Source organism: Grus americana, chromosome 21 (assembly GCF_028858705.1).
Source record: "Grus americana isolate bGruAme1 chromosome 21, bGruAme1.mat, whole genome shotgun sequence".
Lineage (NCBI taxonomy): Eukaryota > Metazoa > Chordata > Aves > Gruiformes > Gruidae > Grus > Grus americana.
In genome coordinates this window covers 4,857,462-4,873,495 of record NC_072872.1, presented here as the reverse complement: position 1 = coordinate 4,873,495, position 16,034 = coordinate 4,857,462, and the positions used below count along the sequence as shown (strand labels likewise).

The following is a 16,034-nucleotide window of genomic DNA, read 5'->3' as shown; positions in this document are numbered from 1 at the left end:
ATGCATATATATATGTATATATAAATTAGATCAGAAAATAGAGACTTTTTCTTCTGGTTACTGAAACTCCTGGTGTCAGTAAAGGTTTTGGTGTAATGGTGCATTATGAACCTGCCCAAATGCGCTCCAAGAGAATGCACCATGCCCCCATCCATGTGGACACGCCTGATGCAACCCCCGGGTGTCGAAAGGGTGCAAACCTCATTGCCCACGCTGCAGTCACAGTGGTGGTGCTCAGCTGGGGCTGGGCAAGGGTGGCTGTCTCCCACACGAGGGAGGGGGCCTGTCCCCCCCGACCCCCCTCTGCACTGCGATTTTTTTGCCCCTCCCGACCGCCGCTGCCCGGCGAGAGCCGACGCCAACCGCAGACTTTCTCGGCGGTGGGAGGAGCGCCTCGGCGGGCGGGGCGCTGTGTCGGGCCCGCCCGCAGCCGCCGCCGCCACCGCCCCACTCGCGGGCCCGGGGTGGGAGGGAGGTGAGTGGGGGGCGGTAGCGGGGACGGGTCGGGGCACGGAAGACGGAGGCGGCTCTTTGCGCGGCTCCCCCCGCCGCGGCTGCGTGTGGCAGCCCGGAAAAGGCGGCCTTCTCCCGTGCAGCACATAGCCGTGCAGCACTGTGTAGCGGGAAGGCCGTGCCGTGCCGTGCCGTGGACGGCGGGAGGCTCCCCGGTCCGCCGCTACCCCACCGCCCCGTCCCCCGATAGGGCAGGGCAGAGCAGCCCGGGGCGGCGCTTTCCGCGGTGCGGGGAGAAGCGAAGGGCAGAGGCGTTTGCCGAGAGCGGGGTGAGCGGCCGCTGCAGAGCCGGCCCCGGCCCCGGCCCCGCTTCCCGTCCCACAGCGCGCGTTGTGCTGCCGCGCTTCCCAGCGCCCCGCCGTGCTTCTCCGCACGGCCTCTGGCCCCTCTCACGCGTGCTGGTGCCGCTTACCTCTGTCCGTGGGGAGGGACGTTCACCGGGTCCTTTCTGCATCCCCGGTGCTCGGGAAACCGGGAAGGACGTCGCCAGCGAGAGGTCTGGGGAAGGTGGAGGATGAGATTTGGGTCCCTCCTGGCACAGGCTGGCTGTAACAGCGAGGTACAGGCACCTCGGAGGTTTCGTCGCTTGGGTTTCATGTCTGTGTGGCTGAGATGGTGCCTACGCACTTTAGTCATTTTTCTTGCTGTAACCCTGTCCTTCCTACTTTTCCAGGGCTTTGGAAACTGAGCTACTGCCACTGTCGTGGGCCAGAGCTTGCTTGCTTTTTGGAGTGAGACTGTATGTCAGTGCTGCCTTGGATGGTTAACAAGAAAAGCCAAACGCTAATTCATGCGTCTCTCAGCTTCCTTTTAACGTGAGTCTCCACATTAAGCCTCTGACCTTTCCAGGAGCTGATGGTGAGGTCATTCCTGCTCTGATTTTTGCATATGCAGATGACCAATATGTTTTTCCTGATTCTCAAAGAATCTCGATAACTTTCCTTCATGTACCACATGTGCATAGTCTTGTAGGAACCCCAGGCCATGCTGCGTTTGGCCATGCATTAGTTAATTATTTTTCAGTGGGGATGCAACAGTAATAAAGAAGATGTTTTTCATTGGCTCTGTGCAGCAGGGGAACTTAGAATACCTGAAATGAGCTCCTGTCAAGCTGGAACCCCAGTGACCACGCAAGGGAATGCACAGTCTTACACATATTGCTGGGTTAAGCTCCTAGAGCATTTTATATGGATTGGGCCCAGGAATCTTTTCCTGAAGCCTGACTGAGTAACTGTGTACTGTCTGGCTGAGGGATTTTTAGAGTTTTATTTTTTAATGTGAACAGTGGTGGTTACCTAATATGAAAGCAGTAAACAAACATCCCTGGGTTTACTGTCCTTATTCTGGGCAGTGTAGTGCGGTATTTTGCAATTGGGAGTGTTGTGAAACAGGTTTTTAGTGGACTTGGAAATACATGTGACTGCGTAGCTGAATCTGCCAGGAAACTACTTGGCTAATTCACTTGTTTCCTTGGGTACGTGGGAAAAAATGACCCACCCAAACCCTTCCATTCCATAGTAGGTACCTGCTCGTCAGCTGCGGACTCTGTACAGCATCGCAGTTAACTGCAGTCTGCCGAGGTGCAATGGGCAGTATGTCAAACTTCTCTAGGTTCCTGGAACAAAGGTTGCTCAAGAAAATGTAAATATTACTTTAGTGCATTGAGAAACTTTGTCATCTGCATTGTAGCCACATAGTGGGGGAAGTAAAACCAAACTTCTGCTTAAAGTGATAATTAGGCAGAATCTTAGGAGCCACACTTCTGCCCCTCTGCAGCTGCCAGCACTATTTGCTGGATTCCTTAAGTGGGTACATGGAGCTTAAATACCACAACAGGAAGGGAGGCAGTCACAACAGAAGGCTGGGGAGAGATGATATGAGTTAGACTCACAGATATAGCATACCTTGGTGAAGCTGTCCAGAGAAGAGCAATGGATACTGGACAGTTTCTTGAGGGAGTGGTGTGCCCTCTGGGGAGCACTGGGGCTGTCTCCTTGCACGATGGTGGAACAGAGCGGGCTGCAGTTGTGGTCGGCTAACTGATACCCAGCTCTGTGTGATTTCCCTGCAGGAAACAGGGAAGGAAAAGCCATGGAGTCTCTGTGCAAACTGACCTTTGAGAGGGAAGCCAGGGTGCCCAGAAGGCACAGCAGCATCGCACAAGTGCTGTCCTAGGGGGGCTCGCTAAAACGACCCCTTCTCACTGCCTCTGGGTGGTAGTCTTGGGGAGCCCTTTCTTCTGAGAGTTGGAGTGGGGGACTCTCCTGGGGAGGCTCACTGGGGTCTCGATTGGAGACCTTCAGCACTGATCTGAGCTCACGTGCAAACCAGAGGAGTTAGTCAGGAAGACGCTCTGGGAGCAGGAGTTGCCACACGTGCCTGCGTTTTGCCTGCTCACAAACGGCAGCCAAAAGGTTCAGCACAGCCACCGTGTATGGGCTGAGAGCTGGGATGTGCTGGGACGTTGTTGGCACAGGCACATTCGTTTTTTTTTTCTCTGCTGTAATTGGGTCTTTTCTCCCGTTTACCAGATAGGGAACAACCTGTCTTATCTTGCTTGCTCACCTGACCATTGATCAGAAAGTCTGCCGTACACTCGGTCACAGGAGGAGAGAGATCTGCACTCAGGAGGGACTCTGAAGACGACAAATTTCCAGCTACTTTTGCCACTGCAGTCTCTGTAAAGCTCCTGTATTATTCAGGTGAGTCTGCTGGGGAGAGAAACATGAGATTTATAAAGACCTGTTCGAGCTGCAGATAGGGAGAGATATTCCGAAGTTCCTTGTTTTGATTTAGTTATCCTCATCCTTTAGCTGATTTAGATCCTGTGTTGATTTGGGGATGGAATAATGACTTTTCTGGGAGCTTTCCAGGGGGAGAACCAGTCAAGAGCTAGGACAACATCTGTGTTTCATCCCTCTGCCATTCAAGGGGAGCAAGGACCAGGCCTTTAGCTCCAGGCTAGGAAAAACAATCCTGGGTAATTCTGGGCAGGTAAAAGCTAACAGCTTTTGGTCCTGGGGCATATGTGCAGCTGTAACTGGAGTCACAGAGCCAGTGATATGTTTTCTAGCTGACTGTGAATGTATGAATCTGATGAGACACTTTTCTGTCTTGTCTCTGCCCGTAGAAGTATAAGATGATCATGTTCATTCTCATACCCAAGATCCATTTCTCAGTTGTATGGTCACAAAACTGCCATTTTAAAATGGTGTAATCATGCCAGTGCAAAGCCTAGCGAGACTGCAACTGCTCCAGTATAAAATAGCCTCTTACTGTCAAAAAATGGCTGGTTTTCCTACACAGGGAAAATTGAAAGGTATAAATTTATTGACAAGAACCAAAAGTTTTTAAAGAAGGTTAATTATCTTTGTCTGCTGTGAAGGCTATGCTGCAACTAAACACAACTTCAGAAAATGAAATTAAGAGAATGAGATAGCCCGTGTAAGAGCTTCTGAAATAATACTTCATGCAATGAGAATAGCACAATGGTTTATTCACTTATTCTGGATTAGCTCTCTTGAGCTGTAAATCCATTGCTGTGTTTCTAGGTATAAGAACTATATGTCTTAAAAGCAACTTTATTCTGGATTAGAGAAACAAGAATAAATAAGAATGAGCAAAGGGGCTTTTTAGTCAGGGAGACCAGCTGTTACTGCCTGCAGTTGTTTGAATGGGTACTGAGTGGAGAAGGCCAGAGTGGGTGTGGACATGCACTCCTCAGAGATGGGAAGTTGCACTAGGCAAGACACAAACCTCACGTTGCCTCCTGGCTGCATACACAACCATCATCAGGCAGCATCTAGACCGGCTCATGTCTAGACTCAATTTTAAGGACTAAGCTACTTCTTCCTCTGTGTTGTTTTATCAGACCATTTGTCTCCCAGTAGCTCATTAGAACCTAATTCAGCTCCGTTCATGAGAGTGCACATGAGCCATTGCAGCGCAGTGTATTAAAGAGGAGCCTGTGTACTGGAACTGCCAGTGGTCATGCTCGTCTCTGAGCTGCTGTGACAATATTGACATGAAGCAATGCCAAGGCACCATAATACCACTAGAGCAAAGTCCCAAACAGGAGGTTGTTGAAAGCAGTACTTAATTTGCAGGCACACGTGTTCGTTTGTAGCCAGCTCTGAAATTCGTATGAAAATGGATTTCAGCTTCACAGTCTAAAGGCATTGACACCCCCTCATTAACTCAGCCGTGGGAACAATGCTTATGCTACCGAAAGCCCTTAGGCACATGCTGTCTTCCACTTCTTGGTTCGCATGAAAAGGCTGCAGTCCTTTCAAGAGCCCTGGGTGCTACCATCATTCAGATCTTGGAGGGGAGGAGAGACTGTTGGGTGGAGGATCCAGGCAGAAGTCTCTGGCTCTTCAGCCATGGGAAAGCAGGTACCTTGCATTGTGTTTTGCAGTGTTATAACATGGATTGACAGATTTTCTTTTTTAATCCTGTCCTCTAGTGCTCCTGGGTCTACCCCTTATTTCCCAAGATGCTGAGAAGAGTCCTGTGTACAGTGTTGTTCATGGGAGCCTTGCCATCACTTGCTGAAGTGTCCCAGGGCCACATCTCAGTGGTCTTGCTGGGAGCCACCGGTGATTTGGCCAAGAAGTACTTGTGGCAGGGTCTATTCCAACTCTACATGGACCAAGTGAGCAGTGGCCACAGCTTCACTTTCCATGGGGCTGCACTGACAGCTCTGGAGCCAGGGCAGAGGTTGATGTTTGATGTGCTGAAGAACCTGGCCTGTCCCCCAGATGAATCTCCCAACAGATGTGCTGTGCTCAAGGACCAATTCCTGAAGCTGAGCCAATACCACCAGCTGAAGACTGCCGAAAACTACACTGTGCTGAACAGAGAGATTGAGACGCTGCTTCGCCAGGAGGGGCTCAAGGAGGCTGGAAGGATCTTCTACTTCTCAGTACCACCATTTGCCTACACGGAGATTGCCCGCCACATCAACAGCAGCTGCAGGCCGCCTCCAGGAGCCTGGTTGCGTGTGGTGTTGGAGAAACCTTTTGGCCATGACCTGGAGTCAGCCCAGCAGCTGGCTGCAGAGCTGACAAGCTTCTTCAGGGAAGAGGAGATGTACCGGGTGGACCACTACCTTGGCAAACAGGTGAGCAGCTTGCAATGTGCAGCTCCCTGCCAGGTTGAGGGACTCAGTGGCTGGGAGAGTGTTGGATGTCAGCTCTGCATCTAATGAGAGTGTCGTTCCCTTCTCAAATTCAGGCAGAGCCACTGAGTGCGCTCCCAAGCCTCCATTTGCTTATGGAGTCCTGTACTGTTGTTCTTGTCCTGTACTGTGCTGCTCCATCCTCCTACAGAGCAGAGGGAGCGTGCAGACCAAAGCAGGGCTTTCTCCGTTAGAGTGATGAGGGTCCCCTCTCCAGGGGGAAGCCAGGGCGTAGGGGTGAACCGTGTGCATGCGTGAAGGAGAGATGCAGAATTCATCTGGTCTTCTCACCAAGGTCAGGGCTTTGATTTCGCTGAATAAGCAACGCCCTTTCCCTCTCACAGTTCTCCCATCTCATTACACACAGGCCTCTCTGCTTAGCCATGGCTTCTAGAAGCGGTTTTTAATTTAATATGATATGGAGCTGATGGGATGTTAGTTTTGTGGGATGCTTAGGAGAAGGTTTCTTCCTGCCCTGTGTTCCACTCGGGGCATGGAGGACTGGCTGCTGCAGGGACAGTTCAGGATGTGGAGCTGCATTGTCCCAGAGGGAACGTGTTCAAGGACATGCCACCCTTGTTTTAGAGGAATGCGATGCCACATTTTGAAAGTAGCCTGTTCCAGCTGTGGCACTGTGGCCAGATTTTACTCAGAAGGTTGCATGTCCAGCTGCAAGGAGGGCATCTCTAAGAGGGGGGATTTCTTCTCTTTTATTTTTTTCTTTTATTTTTTCTCCCAAAAAGAGCAGATGGCTTTAGTGGTGTAAGCATCTGATCTGATGTATTTCAGCATTTTGGAACTGTACGTTAGTCCCAGGATGGTCTGACTCAGCCCTTTGTCCTTTGACGGATATAAACTGAGTGCCTTGCAGTTTGTAGTTCAGCCTTTTTCACATGAAACCTCAAAATGCCTCAGAGATACCTTTAATGTCTGCTCTGTACGGTCATTGGAGACCCTGTTGTGCATCACTGCAGGCTCCCTTGCTGATTTTCTCTTCTCAGACCTACTCTGCTCTCTGCTGTGTGGCACATCTGCTGACACCCCAGAGCTGGCCACATCCCAGGGCCGGATGGGGCAGGGAGGCAGAGAATACCTGGTGAGTTTTTGTTGGGTCTTTGATTTTTCCCTTCACAGGCTGTAGCCCATATCCTGCCTTTTCGAGATCAGAACCGACAGTTTCTGGATCCAATTTGGAACCGACATCATGTGGAAAGAGTGGAGATTGTCTTGAAAGAGACTGTGGATGCTAAAGGTTGGTGAGGCGAGTGTGCAAAGCTAGGGTGAATGAGTGAGGAGGAGAACTGGCAGGTTCATTAATTATATGAAAGTGGCCCTTGAGGTAGTGCTGGTGCAGAAACAAAAAAGAGCAGATGAATGATATGTTGCTCCCTGGAAATAGAGAGGGACTGCCTTGCACTTCCTATGCTAGGGACTGACTCACTTCCATGTAGTGTTGCTGCTTCCCAGAAAAGATTCCTGTTGCAGTTCAGCTGGGAGCAGGGGCAGAATCCCCCACCCTTTTCTGCTGCAGAGCTTTGGGGGTACTGCACCAGCTCTCCATCCCAAAGCTTGGTAAAAGGCACTGGATTTGGAATTGATGCAATCTAGGGCTGCTTCAGTTCAGTGCTGCAATAAGCTGGTTGTAACAACAACCCGTTTGTATTCCTGTCCTGTTAGCTACCAAGCTCACACCGAATATACATTTGCGCTATTCTTTGGAAGATGCTTTGCATCTTTTGCCCGGATGTTACCCATACCAGCTAGTCAGTGTCAGTCCAGGTACCTCGGTCAGTCTGTGTTTGTCTGCCTGTTTCTTTCCCTTCCTCTCTGTAGGAAGAAAGAGCATTGCAGAGGGAAAATCCAAGCCCAGAGTTGCTAGCATGGGTCTCCTGCTGAAGGACAAGGCTGCAATCCCTCCCTGCAGTGCTGCAGCATCCGCTCTGCAGTGCTCAGCATAAAGCTCTCTGGGCTGGACTGCCACCCGCAGCACTTCTCGGGATGTCAGGCGCCCTCAGTTCTGCAACATCAGGATTGCTTCTCCACTTGCTTTACCTCCTCTTCTATCTTCCTCCTCCCTCCCTCCCTTCCTTCCTTCCTCAGCCACCACAAACTCAATTAATGCAACTTTATCAAACTTGGAGTAATCTTTGGTTTGGCAGCGCAGACCTCACCTGGGCCTGTTTGTGGGAGGAACTGCAGAGATTTAGGGAGAACAGTGTTGTCTGTGCATAGCCCCAGCTACACCCTGTACCCTCCCTGGTCTGAACAACTTTGTAATTTTTTATTTAACATCTTTTTTTCTCCTGTGCGGCTTCAGCTGGCAACCTGGCTCCAAGCAACTCTGCAGCATTGATTACGTTAATGAATGTGCCTTTGGATTAGAGCAAGGGAGATAAATGTATCAATCAATAGGGGAAGCCTATGGCTGTGATGCAGTCTGCAGTGTGCAGCCTGCTGCTGCTGGACTACAGCAAGGCAGCTGTTTAAGTCACTTTGTAAGCGCATTGTCCTTCTCCCCCTGTTCCCACCTGCATGAGAAGTCAGGCAGGGAAAGAGAAGCAGGGCTTTGTGTGTGAAATTTTGTCTGTCAAGGGCATGGCTCAGCCAGAGCCTTCAGAGGACATGAAAACCAGGGAAAAAGAGGCAGTGAAGAGCAGCGCACATTGCCAGGGCCCCGCTTCAGCTCTTCTGTCGACCTGGCATGTAGCTATGGAGCTGCTGGGGTCCCTGCTCTGACTCCACTTTCCAGCTACTCCGTCAAAGCTTTTGCATAGAACTGCACGTTGTGTGGAGTCCCAGGCCAGGTGCTGTGACCTGGGGGACAGGAGTGTCAGGGCGAGAGTTATACAGGGGCCGTGCATCATGCTGCATGGGTGGGGTTTGAGTTGGGTATTGCTGCAAGTCACTGACTGCAGCTTCTCAAAGCACGAGCAGTCCAGGAAAGCAAAGCTGCCTGTGCACTCAGGAAGTACCAGGCAAGAGCATTACTCCTGCTGGGTTTAAGCTCTGTAAGCACCCAAAAGGAGGATTATGTCTGGCTCTGTGGAGGACAGGCCATGGGAACATTTTATCTTTAATGCAGTAGCAGAGACATTTTGGAAGCCCCTCTGGAGGGAGAGGAAAGGCTTAGAATCATAGAACTGTAGCATGGTGTGGGTTGAAAGGGACCTTTGAAGATCATCTAGTCCAGCTCCCCTGCCATGGGCAGGGATATCTTTCACTAGGTCAGCCCCTTTCACTTGCTCAAAGCCCTGTCCAACCAGACCTTGAACGCTTCCATTGATGGGACATCCACAACTTCTCTGAGCTTGATAGCTTCAAGTTAATTGTTGGGCCAGGAGAAGAGGAGCTTGGTGCAAACCAATTATGGATTGTGCTCTTTGTTCTCCTTGGCACACACATTATACATGCAGAGGGCAAGGCTGCAAGAAAACCACATCAGTTTACCAGCATCTTACTTCCTCTTTGTCCTCAGGTCGCACCAGCTTCTACGAGCAATACGGAGTCATCCGGGATGTGCTGCAGAACCACCTCACGGAGGCCCTGATGTTCCTGACCATGGAGCTCCCAGCCAACGTGAGCAAGGCTGAAGAGGTTTTGCAGTGCAAACTGCAGGCCTTCCAGTCCTTGCGGGGCCTGGAGAAAAACAGTGCCGTGTTGGGTCAGTATCAGGCGTATGCCAGCCAAGTACAGGAGGAACTGCAGAAGGCACAAGACTACATCAGCACAACACCAACTTTTGCAGGTGAGAGTTTGGTCTCGGCCCTGGAGAGGGGAGTAGTCTAGAGCTGAGGAGAGCAGGAGATGTGGGTCCTTGCATGCTGATACCAGCTCCATGACTCTGGACCACACTGCTGACACAGGGATGTCTCCAGGCATCCGCCGGCATGGTAACTGGGAGCTGTAACAAGATAATACCATTGTCATGTTAGGTAACTCATGATCCAGTGAATGGGAAGCATTGCGTAAGAGCTAAGTCCCATTATTCTTGATAGGATCTCTGCGTTATTTTTAGAAGTGGCCTGCAAACTCCTTTGCCTTTTTATAAAGTCGAGTTGCTCTCTGCATCTGAGGGGGAAAACATTGGCAGTTCTCTGTGATTAGTAGACCACAAGGCCGTATGTGGCCATGCTGTGTCTTCTGGACATTAAAGATTTTATCTGAATGATATTTGTGCTCAGAAACTGGTTTCCTGCAAGATGAAAGGAGGCTAATCAAGTGGGATATCTGGGAGGAAGCACAGCAGGGTAGCTGTAGGTAGTCCAGTGATGTCAGGAAAGGGTTGAATGTGGAGCAGGAGACACAGTGGCTGCCAAGATTTCTGGGAGCTAAGGAAGGAGAATGATGGGTGATAGAGATCCCCTCAAATCTGCTTGCTGCTCAGGTTTAATTTGGTAGCTGAGACAACTGTCATTTCAGGTGTGCTGATTCACAGTGACAGCCTGCGTTGGGAAGGGGTCCCTTTCCTCCTCACTTCTGGGAAAGCTCTGGATGAACGGGTAGGTTATGTCCGTGTTCTCTTCAAGAACCGGGCCTACTGCACTCAGAGTGAGACTCTGCGGGATGGAGGGCACAGCCAGTGTAAAGCCAAGCAGATCATCTTCTACATTGGGCATGGTGCACTCAACACCCCTGCAGTGCTTGTGAGCAGGAACCTTTTCAGGCCTGTCATGCCAGAAGGCAGTTGGAGAGAAGCAGCAGGCCCGTCCGACTTGCACATTTTTGGACAGCCATTGTCTGATTACTATGTGTACAGCCCTGTGAAGGAGAGAGATGCGTATTCTGTCCTCATCTCCAACATCTACCATGGCAGGAAGGACTTCTTCATTACCACTGAGAACCTGCTGGCCTCCTGGGGATTCTGGACACCACTGCTGAAGAGCATTTCCCACCAGCCCCTGCGCCTCTACCCTGGAGGCACAGAGAACCAGCACCTCTTAGACTTTGAAATGGTGAGTGGGGAAGTGGCATTCACACTGGCAGAGCCGGTGGAACTGCTGAACCCCAGCAGGCTGATGCCAAGTGATTATAGGTCAATCCAGTCCAAATTTCGGCAAAATCCCCTGGTCTCAGCATGGTCTGAGGACCTGATTTCCCAGCTGGCTTCTGACATCGAGGAGACAGCAAGCAGGACTGTGGCACGCTCTGGGCAGTTCCACCTGGCCCTCTCAGGTGGCTCAAGCCCAGTGGTCCTATTCCAGCGGCTGGCAAGACACCATTATGCCTTCCCCTGGAAGCACACCCACATCTGGCTGGTAGATGAACGCTGTGTTCCTCTCACCGACACTGAGTCCAACTTCTTCAGCTTGCACAGCCACCTCCTCCAGAGTGTCAGGGTGCCCTACTTCAATGTCCACCCCATGCCTGTGCACCTGAACCAGCGGCTCTGTGTGGAAGAGGACGGAGGCACGGAGCTGTATGCCAAGGAGATCATGGCCCTGGTGGCCAATGCCAGCTTTGACCTGGTGCTGCTGGGGGTGGGCGTTGATGGGCACACTGCCTCGCTCTTCCCCCGATCTGAAAATGGCTTGGAAGGGGCTCAGGCTGTGGTGCTGACCGAAAGCCCTGTCAAACCTCACCAAAGGATGAGCCTTAGCCTACCCCTCATCAACAAGGCCAGGCAGGTGTTTGTCCTGGTTCTGGGGAAGGGTAAGCACGACATCACCACCCTGCTCAGCAGGGTGGGCCGTGAGCCAAGGAAATGGCCTATCTCGGGTGTCAGCCCCAGCTCTGGCCAGCTGGTGTGGTATGTGGATTATGAAGCTCTGCTTGGGTGATGCCTTCACAGTGTCCCTCCTCCCTTGTCTGCGTGGCCCTTACAGCCTGGATTTTCCTACACAATGTCCATGTTTTTCTGTTGCCAGCAGCAGCTTCATCTCTGACAGGCTCCTCTAACCTTCTGGGAAATCCGTGGCCTGCAGTGCCTCTGACATTTGAGCCCGGAAAGGAGCTCAGCTCAGTGTTCAGAGCCAAGTAGGAGCCAAGAGCCCAGTGCAGCAATTCTGGCTCTGCTAGGGATTCAGACTGTGACTTTGGACAAATTACCTCACCTTGAAGTGCCTCGGTTTTCCCTGTCAGGCCTTTGTGGTTATTAGCATTTAACTACCTCGCAGGCGCTACAGGAGACTTTTAAAATTAAGTACCTGCCAATTTTATTTTTTTTTTTTTTTAATTCTCAGGCTAGAAGACAGTAATAACATGTTCATCCTCTGCCCTGCTCAGTCTGGCTGGGACAGAGTCATTGTCTCGGTGAACGACAGAAAACGACAGTTGTGTGCACGTGGGTCTGTGGTCCTGTATCTGCAGCCCATCTCGGTGTCAGGCAGCCACAGACTGTGGCTGTGCTCCCCTGGAAGCACAGGCGCCCGTTTGCTTTTGTGGCATGTGGCCCCTAAATGCTGACACTGATTTGTGAGCTCGCTGCAGTCCTGAGTCTTTGCAAATTGCCCAGCAGCAGAGGTTGAGCTTATAAGCAGTAATTTGCTGCTTTCGTGAAGTGGATAGGTGATACCATGGGGGATGGAGAAGGAAGACACATTGCTTTTTAGGGTCTTAGAGCAGTGGGGACAGAGTGAGGAATATGGCAGTTCACAGAGCCGTTACTTGCCTGCAGTGCAGTAATTATTGAGGGAAAAGCTTGGTGTTCACAGAAGTTGTTTGGGTCTAGCTAGCAAAGAAATGTTTTCTTTAACCATCTTTTTCTGTCTTATTTTCTGAAGTGAACTTTTCTCTGTCCTCAGAATTGACACTTGCAGTGTCGTTCAGTGGCTTATCAAATTTCTACAGGAGGCAGCTTTATAACTATCAACATATCCGTCATTACAGCACACATTAAGGTAGTTACAGTGTTTGCAGATGGCGGTGGTGGAGTTTGAACTCAGGGACACTGACTTATAAGGGGACGGAATTTTCTCTGTACATATCTCTTGGGCACACGGAACTAGAAAATTACATCTCTGTGTTGTCAGGATGACATTAAGTGGTTATAGAAATGTATAGTGCTGTTGGTCACATGAAGGGTTGGAGACATCTAGTCCTGCCTACAGACCCCACTCTGCCCTTCCTAACTTTCACCTTCCCAGAACGCTGCCACGCACAACGGGTGTCTCTCTGCTTTCATGATATCCCCAAATGCTCCGTGATCTTCTCTAATGCGTAATTTACCCCAGCACACCAGAGTGCAGCTTTTGGTAAGGAAATCAAGGCAGTGCAAGATGGGAAAATCTGGGCTGATGGTCCATGTAGAGGCTGGGGACAAACTCCCTCACCCAGGGTGGCACCGGGATGGGACAGACCCACTGCAGGAGGATTCCGTGGAGGAGCAGAGGCCACTTTCAAGGGGATTTCCCTCTTCTTCCTGTGAATGCTGGCCTTGTTTCCACAGAGAAGTAGCTGTGTGTGGGTGACCGGGTGGAGATGGCAGGGTCTGAGGTGACCCAGGGACTGAGGGCTCCGCAGGGACCCTGATGCTGACAGGAGATGGCGCCCCGACCCCGAGCAGCAGCAGCAAGTTGCGTGCTGTTCCTTCAGGGCTGGTCTGCGGCTGGGCCACCCTTCACAGCCCTGGAGCCTCACCAGGGAAAAGCAGGATCCTGGGGAGCTGGACCTGGGAGTCTGGTGACCCCTTAGGGACCTGAAAGTCTGCAGTAAAGGGAGGGAAGGGAGGAGACTTTGCTTTAGAAAGCTTCAAATCCTTCCCTGCACAGGAGTCTGCTGAATCCTAGTGGTGAAGATGCAAATCCGGGTATAAATAGGTGCTATGGGCTGATAGCACACGAAGCAAGGTGGGCAGGTCCGTACAGCCTGTGCTCCCAGGCTCCCGAGTTGCTGCCTTTCAGCATAAGGCTTCTCCTAACGCAGAAATCAGAATCGTTGTCCTCTGCTAATTGCACAGATAAAAGTGCACTGAGCAAGCTCTAGAGAGCCTGTTACTTGTCAGCAGTCCCTAGGCAAACAGAGCCAGGGAGAACATAACCTGGCAGAAGCTATGTGCAGCAGGAAAAGGCCAAATTCTCAGGGACTGGCTGTGATTTCTGGCAGACACCCTCCCCCACCTTGCAGATGGTCCAGAAAAGCTGCATTTTACAGGCTGTATTGCCTAAGCTGAGCTGAGTTGCACTGATGTGCATCACTTTGCTTTTCCATGGCAAAGGAGGGGACTTGTGGTGGTGTAACTTTCTCAAAAGCTCAAACGCAGAAGAGACACAAGTGCCTTAACTGGTCTGGTTTGACAGCCCGGGTGGCTGGTAATCCGCCTTTTGTGGGTGTTTTGTTGAGTAAGTTTGCTCCTGCCTGTTTCATGGTTACAGGCAGGCTTAACTACCAGCACAAACACCAAAGGGTGAAAATAAATCGCAGGGGAAGAGAGTAGCATAGAAAAGGGGGAGGATGGTGAGCACTGCGGGTTCCTTGCTGCAGGACTTGCTTGTCAAGTGGATGTGCTGGTAGTGGAGCCTGGAATGAGAGCACGCGCCTCGGAGTTAACAGGAAGAACTCTTCTGGAATAACTCTCTTCGTAGATGAGTGCTAGCAAGCACTGGCACCAAAATATACCACAGTGGCTGAAACAGCTGTGCAGAGGAAGATGTTTTAGGTCTGGTATGTGCATAAATTCAAACATCTTTTTTCGTTTTTTAACAAAAATAGCCATGTTAACTTCATTCCAGTTCTTTTGTATGTGGTGTGAGGGAACAAGTTTTAATGAAAAATTCACCTATGCGAGAATAAATATATTGTCATGAATGGCAGAACTTATTACTACTTTATAGATGACTGTGGCATTGGTGTTATTTCTGCACACTTTCTTGTCAATATTTGGCTGGCAGGTTTTGAAATAAGCTTTAGAGAGGTTTATTTGCACTTTTAAACAAGCATGTGTATTTTTCCCAGAGAGCTGCTGTTCTTTCCAGCTGAAAATAGGGTTAATTTGCGAAGTCTGTAATGGGTCACCCCAAAATTCATCCTAGATTTTATTAAAATTCAGTAAAAGCTTACACCTGTTTTCCTCTGTGAACATAGCTGTCTGGGTTGTTTGGGGTTTTTTTTCTTTCTTTTTTTTCTCTTTCTTTTTTTTCTTTCTTTTTTTCTCTTTCTTTTTTCTCTTTTTTTTTTTTTTGACACAGACATTCCTGTTAAACTCTTCAATACTTAGCATTTGCCAAATGAAAACCAAATATCTTTAAATATATAAAATTTGGGACTAGCAAGAGGGAGACTGTGGATGGGAAGAAGGGTTAAATGATGAAGAAGAATGGTAGAAATCCACTGGGCTATAGGCCAAGGAAGCAGCGCTATTTTTATTTTGTGAAAGCTATTAATAGGAGGTGTGCACCTACTTGAGAGCTTGTATTAACCTTTCTTTGCAAAAACAACTCCATGGAGTAACTTCTTATAGTCTGTTTCTCCCATAAGTGATTATTGATACCAACTTTTTTTTTTTAAATGGCAAGTGCATTCCTAGAATTCAATGGTATGATTATTTATGTTTTACAGAAAACTAACACTGGAAGTAATGAATTTTTCACTTCAACTTTTGTAAATCAAGTTGAAAAATCTTATTTTCCCATGAGTAAAGTTTTGTGATTCCTTTCATGTTGTGTAATTAATAGAGAATTATATTTATAAAAAATAAATAGTTTTTAACAAGAGTGTCTTAATTTCTTTCAAAGACTGGTGATCATTCTGGGTTTTTTTCCCTGTCTTCTTGGTGAGTGAACTTTTAATGTCCTACTTGTACAAAAAAGACAACATTGAATTTTCTGTAGCATGAAACCAGCAGTCTTAAATGTTCACTCTGAGTCTCTCTTTCTTTTTTTTTTTGGATGTATCATCCAACCAAGGCCAGGGCTTTTCAAAACACAGGAACAGCCAAAGCCCTTTTAAGGTGAGAAGATGGAATCACCCAATACTATGCAGGGTCCTGAAATTGCCAGGCTTTGGGAAAGACTCCACTGATCCCCATTTACTCCCCGAGTTGCATTTCCATAGATACTATCACCATAGTACAGAGTTGCTTAATAACATAGACCTTATAGAGCTGCATTTTTAACTATAATCTATTCAAGATCTGTGAGCTAAGATTACACAGTTGAACTTCAAGAACGAGCCGTGCTGTGACGCTGGCTGGGAAGGCATTACGCACGGTCCCAGCCCGGAGCCCTGGCCTCTGGTTTAGCTGATACCCAAGTGTTCCTGTCCAGAACCAGCCACCACCTCCTCGGTGAAACGAAGGTCTCACCTGGCACCTCCACCGCGTAGAAAGAAAAGGTGCAGTGTGCCCCGGGAAGGGGAGGAGGAGCACGGCAATTTCATCCTCTTGCCCCAGGGGAAGGCTTCATTTTCC

At 49.6% G+C, this 16,034-nt stretch overlaps 1 protein-coding gene across 3 annotated transcripts; it reads left to right on the top strand.

Annotated features, from left to right (window-relative positions):
* Positions 1–527: 527 nt before the first annotated feature.
* Positions 528–15,337, top strand: H6PD (hexose-6-phosphate dehydrogenase/glucose 1-dehydrogenase). 3 transcript variants are annotated; one of them, XM_054849445.1, is made up of 7 exons: positions 528–782; positions 1,187–1,328; positions 3,045–3,215; positions 4,979–5,635; positions 6,827–6,944; positions 9,168–9,437; positions 10,112–15,337. In XM_054849445.1, exons 4-7 carry the CDS (start codon positions 5,009–5,011, stop codon positions 11,467–11,469), a joined length of 2,373 nt encoding a protein of 790 aa, XP_054705420.1. In that variant the 5' UTR covers positions 528–782; positions 1,187–1,328; positions 3,045–3,215; positions 4,979–5,008; the 3' UTR covers positions 11,470–15,337. The 3 variants fall into 3 exon arrangements, with proteins under 3 accessions (XP_054705420.1, XP_054705419.1, XP_054705421.1); XM_054849444.1 differs by having other exon boundaries at positions 528–1,072; XM_054849446.1 differs by lacking the exon at positions 1,187–1,328 and having other exon boundaries at positions 528–1,072.
* The last annotated feature ends 697 nt before the right edge of the window (positions 15,338–16,034 follow it).

What these genes read in the sequence shown, in the direction of transcription:
- H6PD (XM_054849445.1), top strand. Translation starts at nt 5,009, where the DNA reads ATGCTGAGAAGAGTCCTGTGTACAGTGTTGTTCATGGGAGCCTTGCCA. An exon ending in AGAGACTGTGGATGCTAAAG is followed by an intron (nt 6,945 to 9,167) that starts GTTGGTGAGGCG and finishes CTTTGTCCTCAG; the next exon opens with GTCGCACCAGCTTCTACGAG. An exon ending in CACAACACCAACTTTTGCAG is followed by an intron (nt 9,438 to 10,111) that starts GTGAGAGTTTGG and finishes CTGTCATTTCAG; the next exon opens with GTGTGCTGATTCACAGTGAC.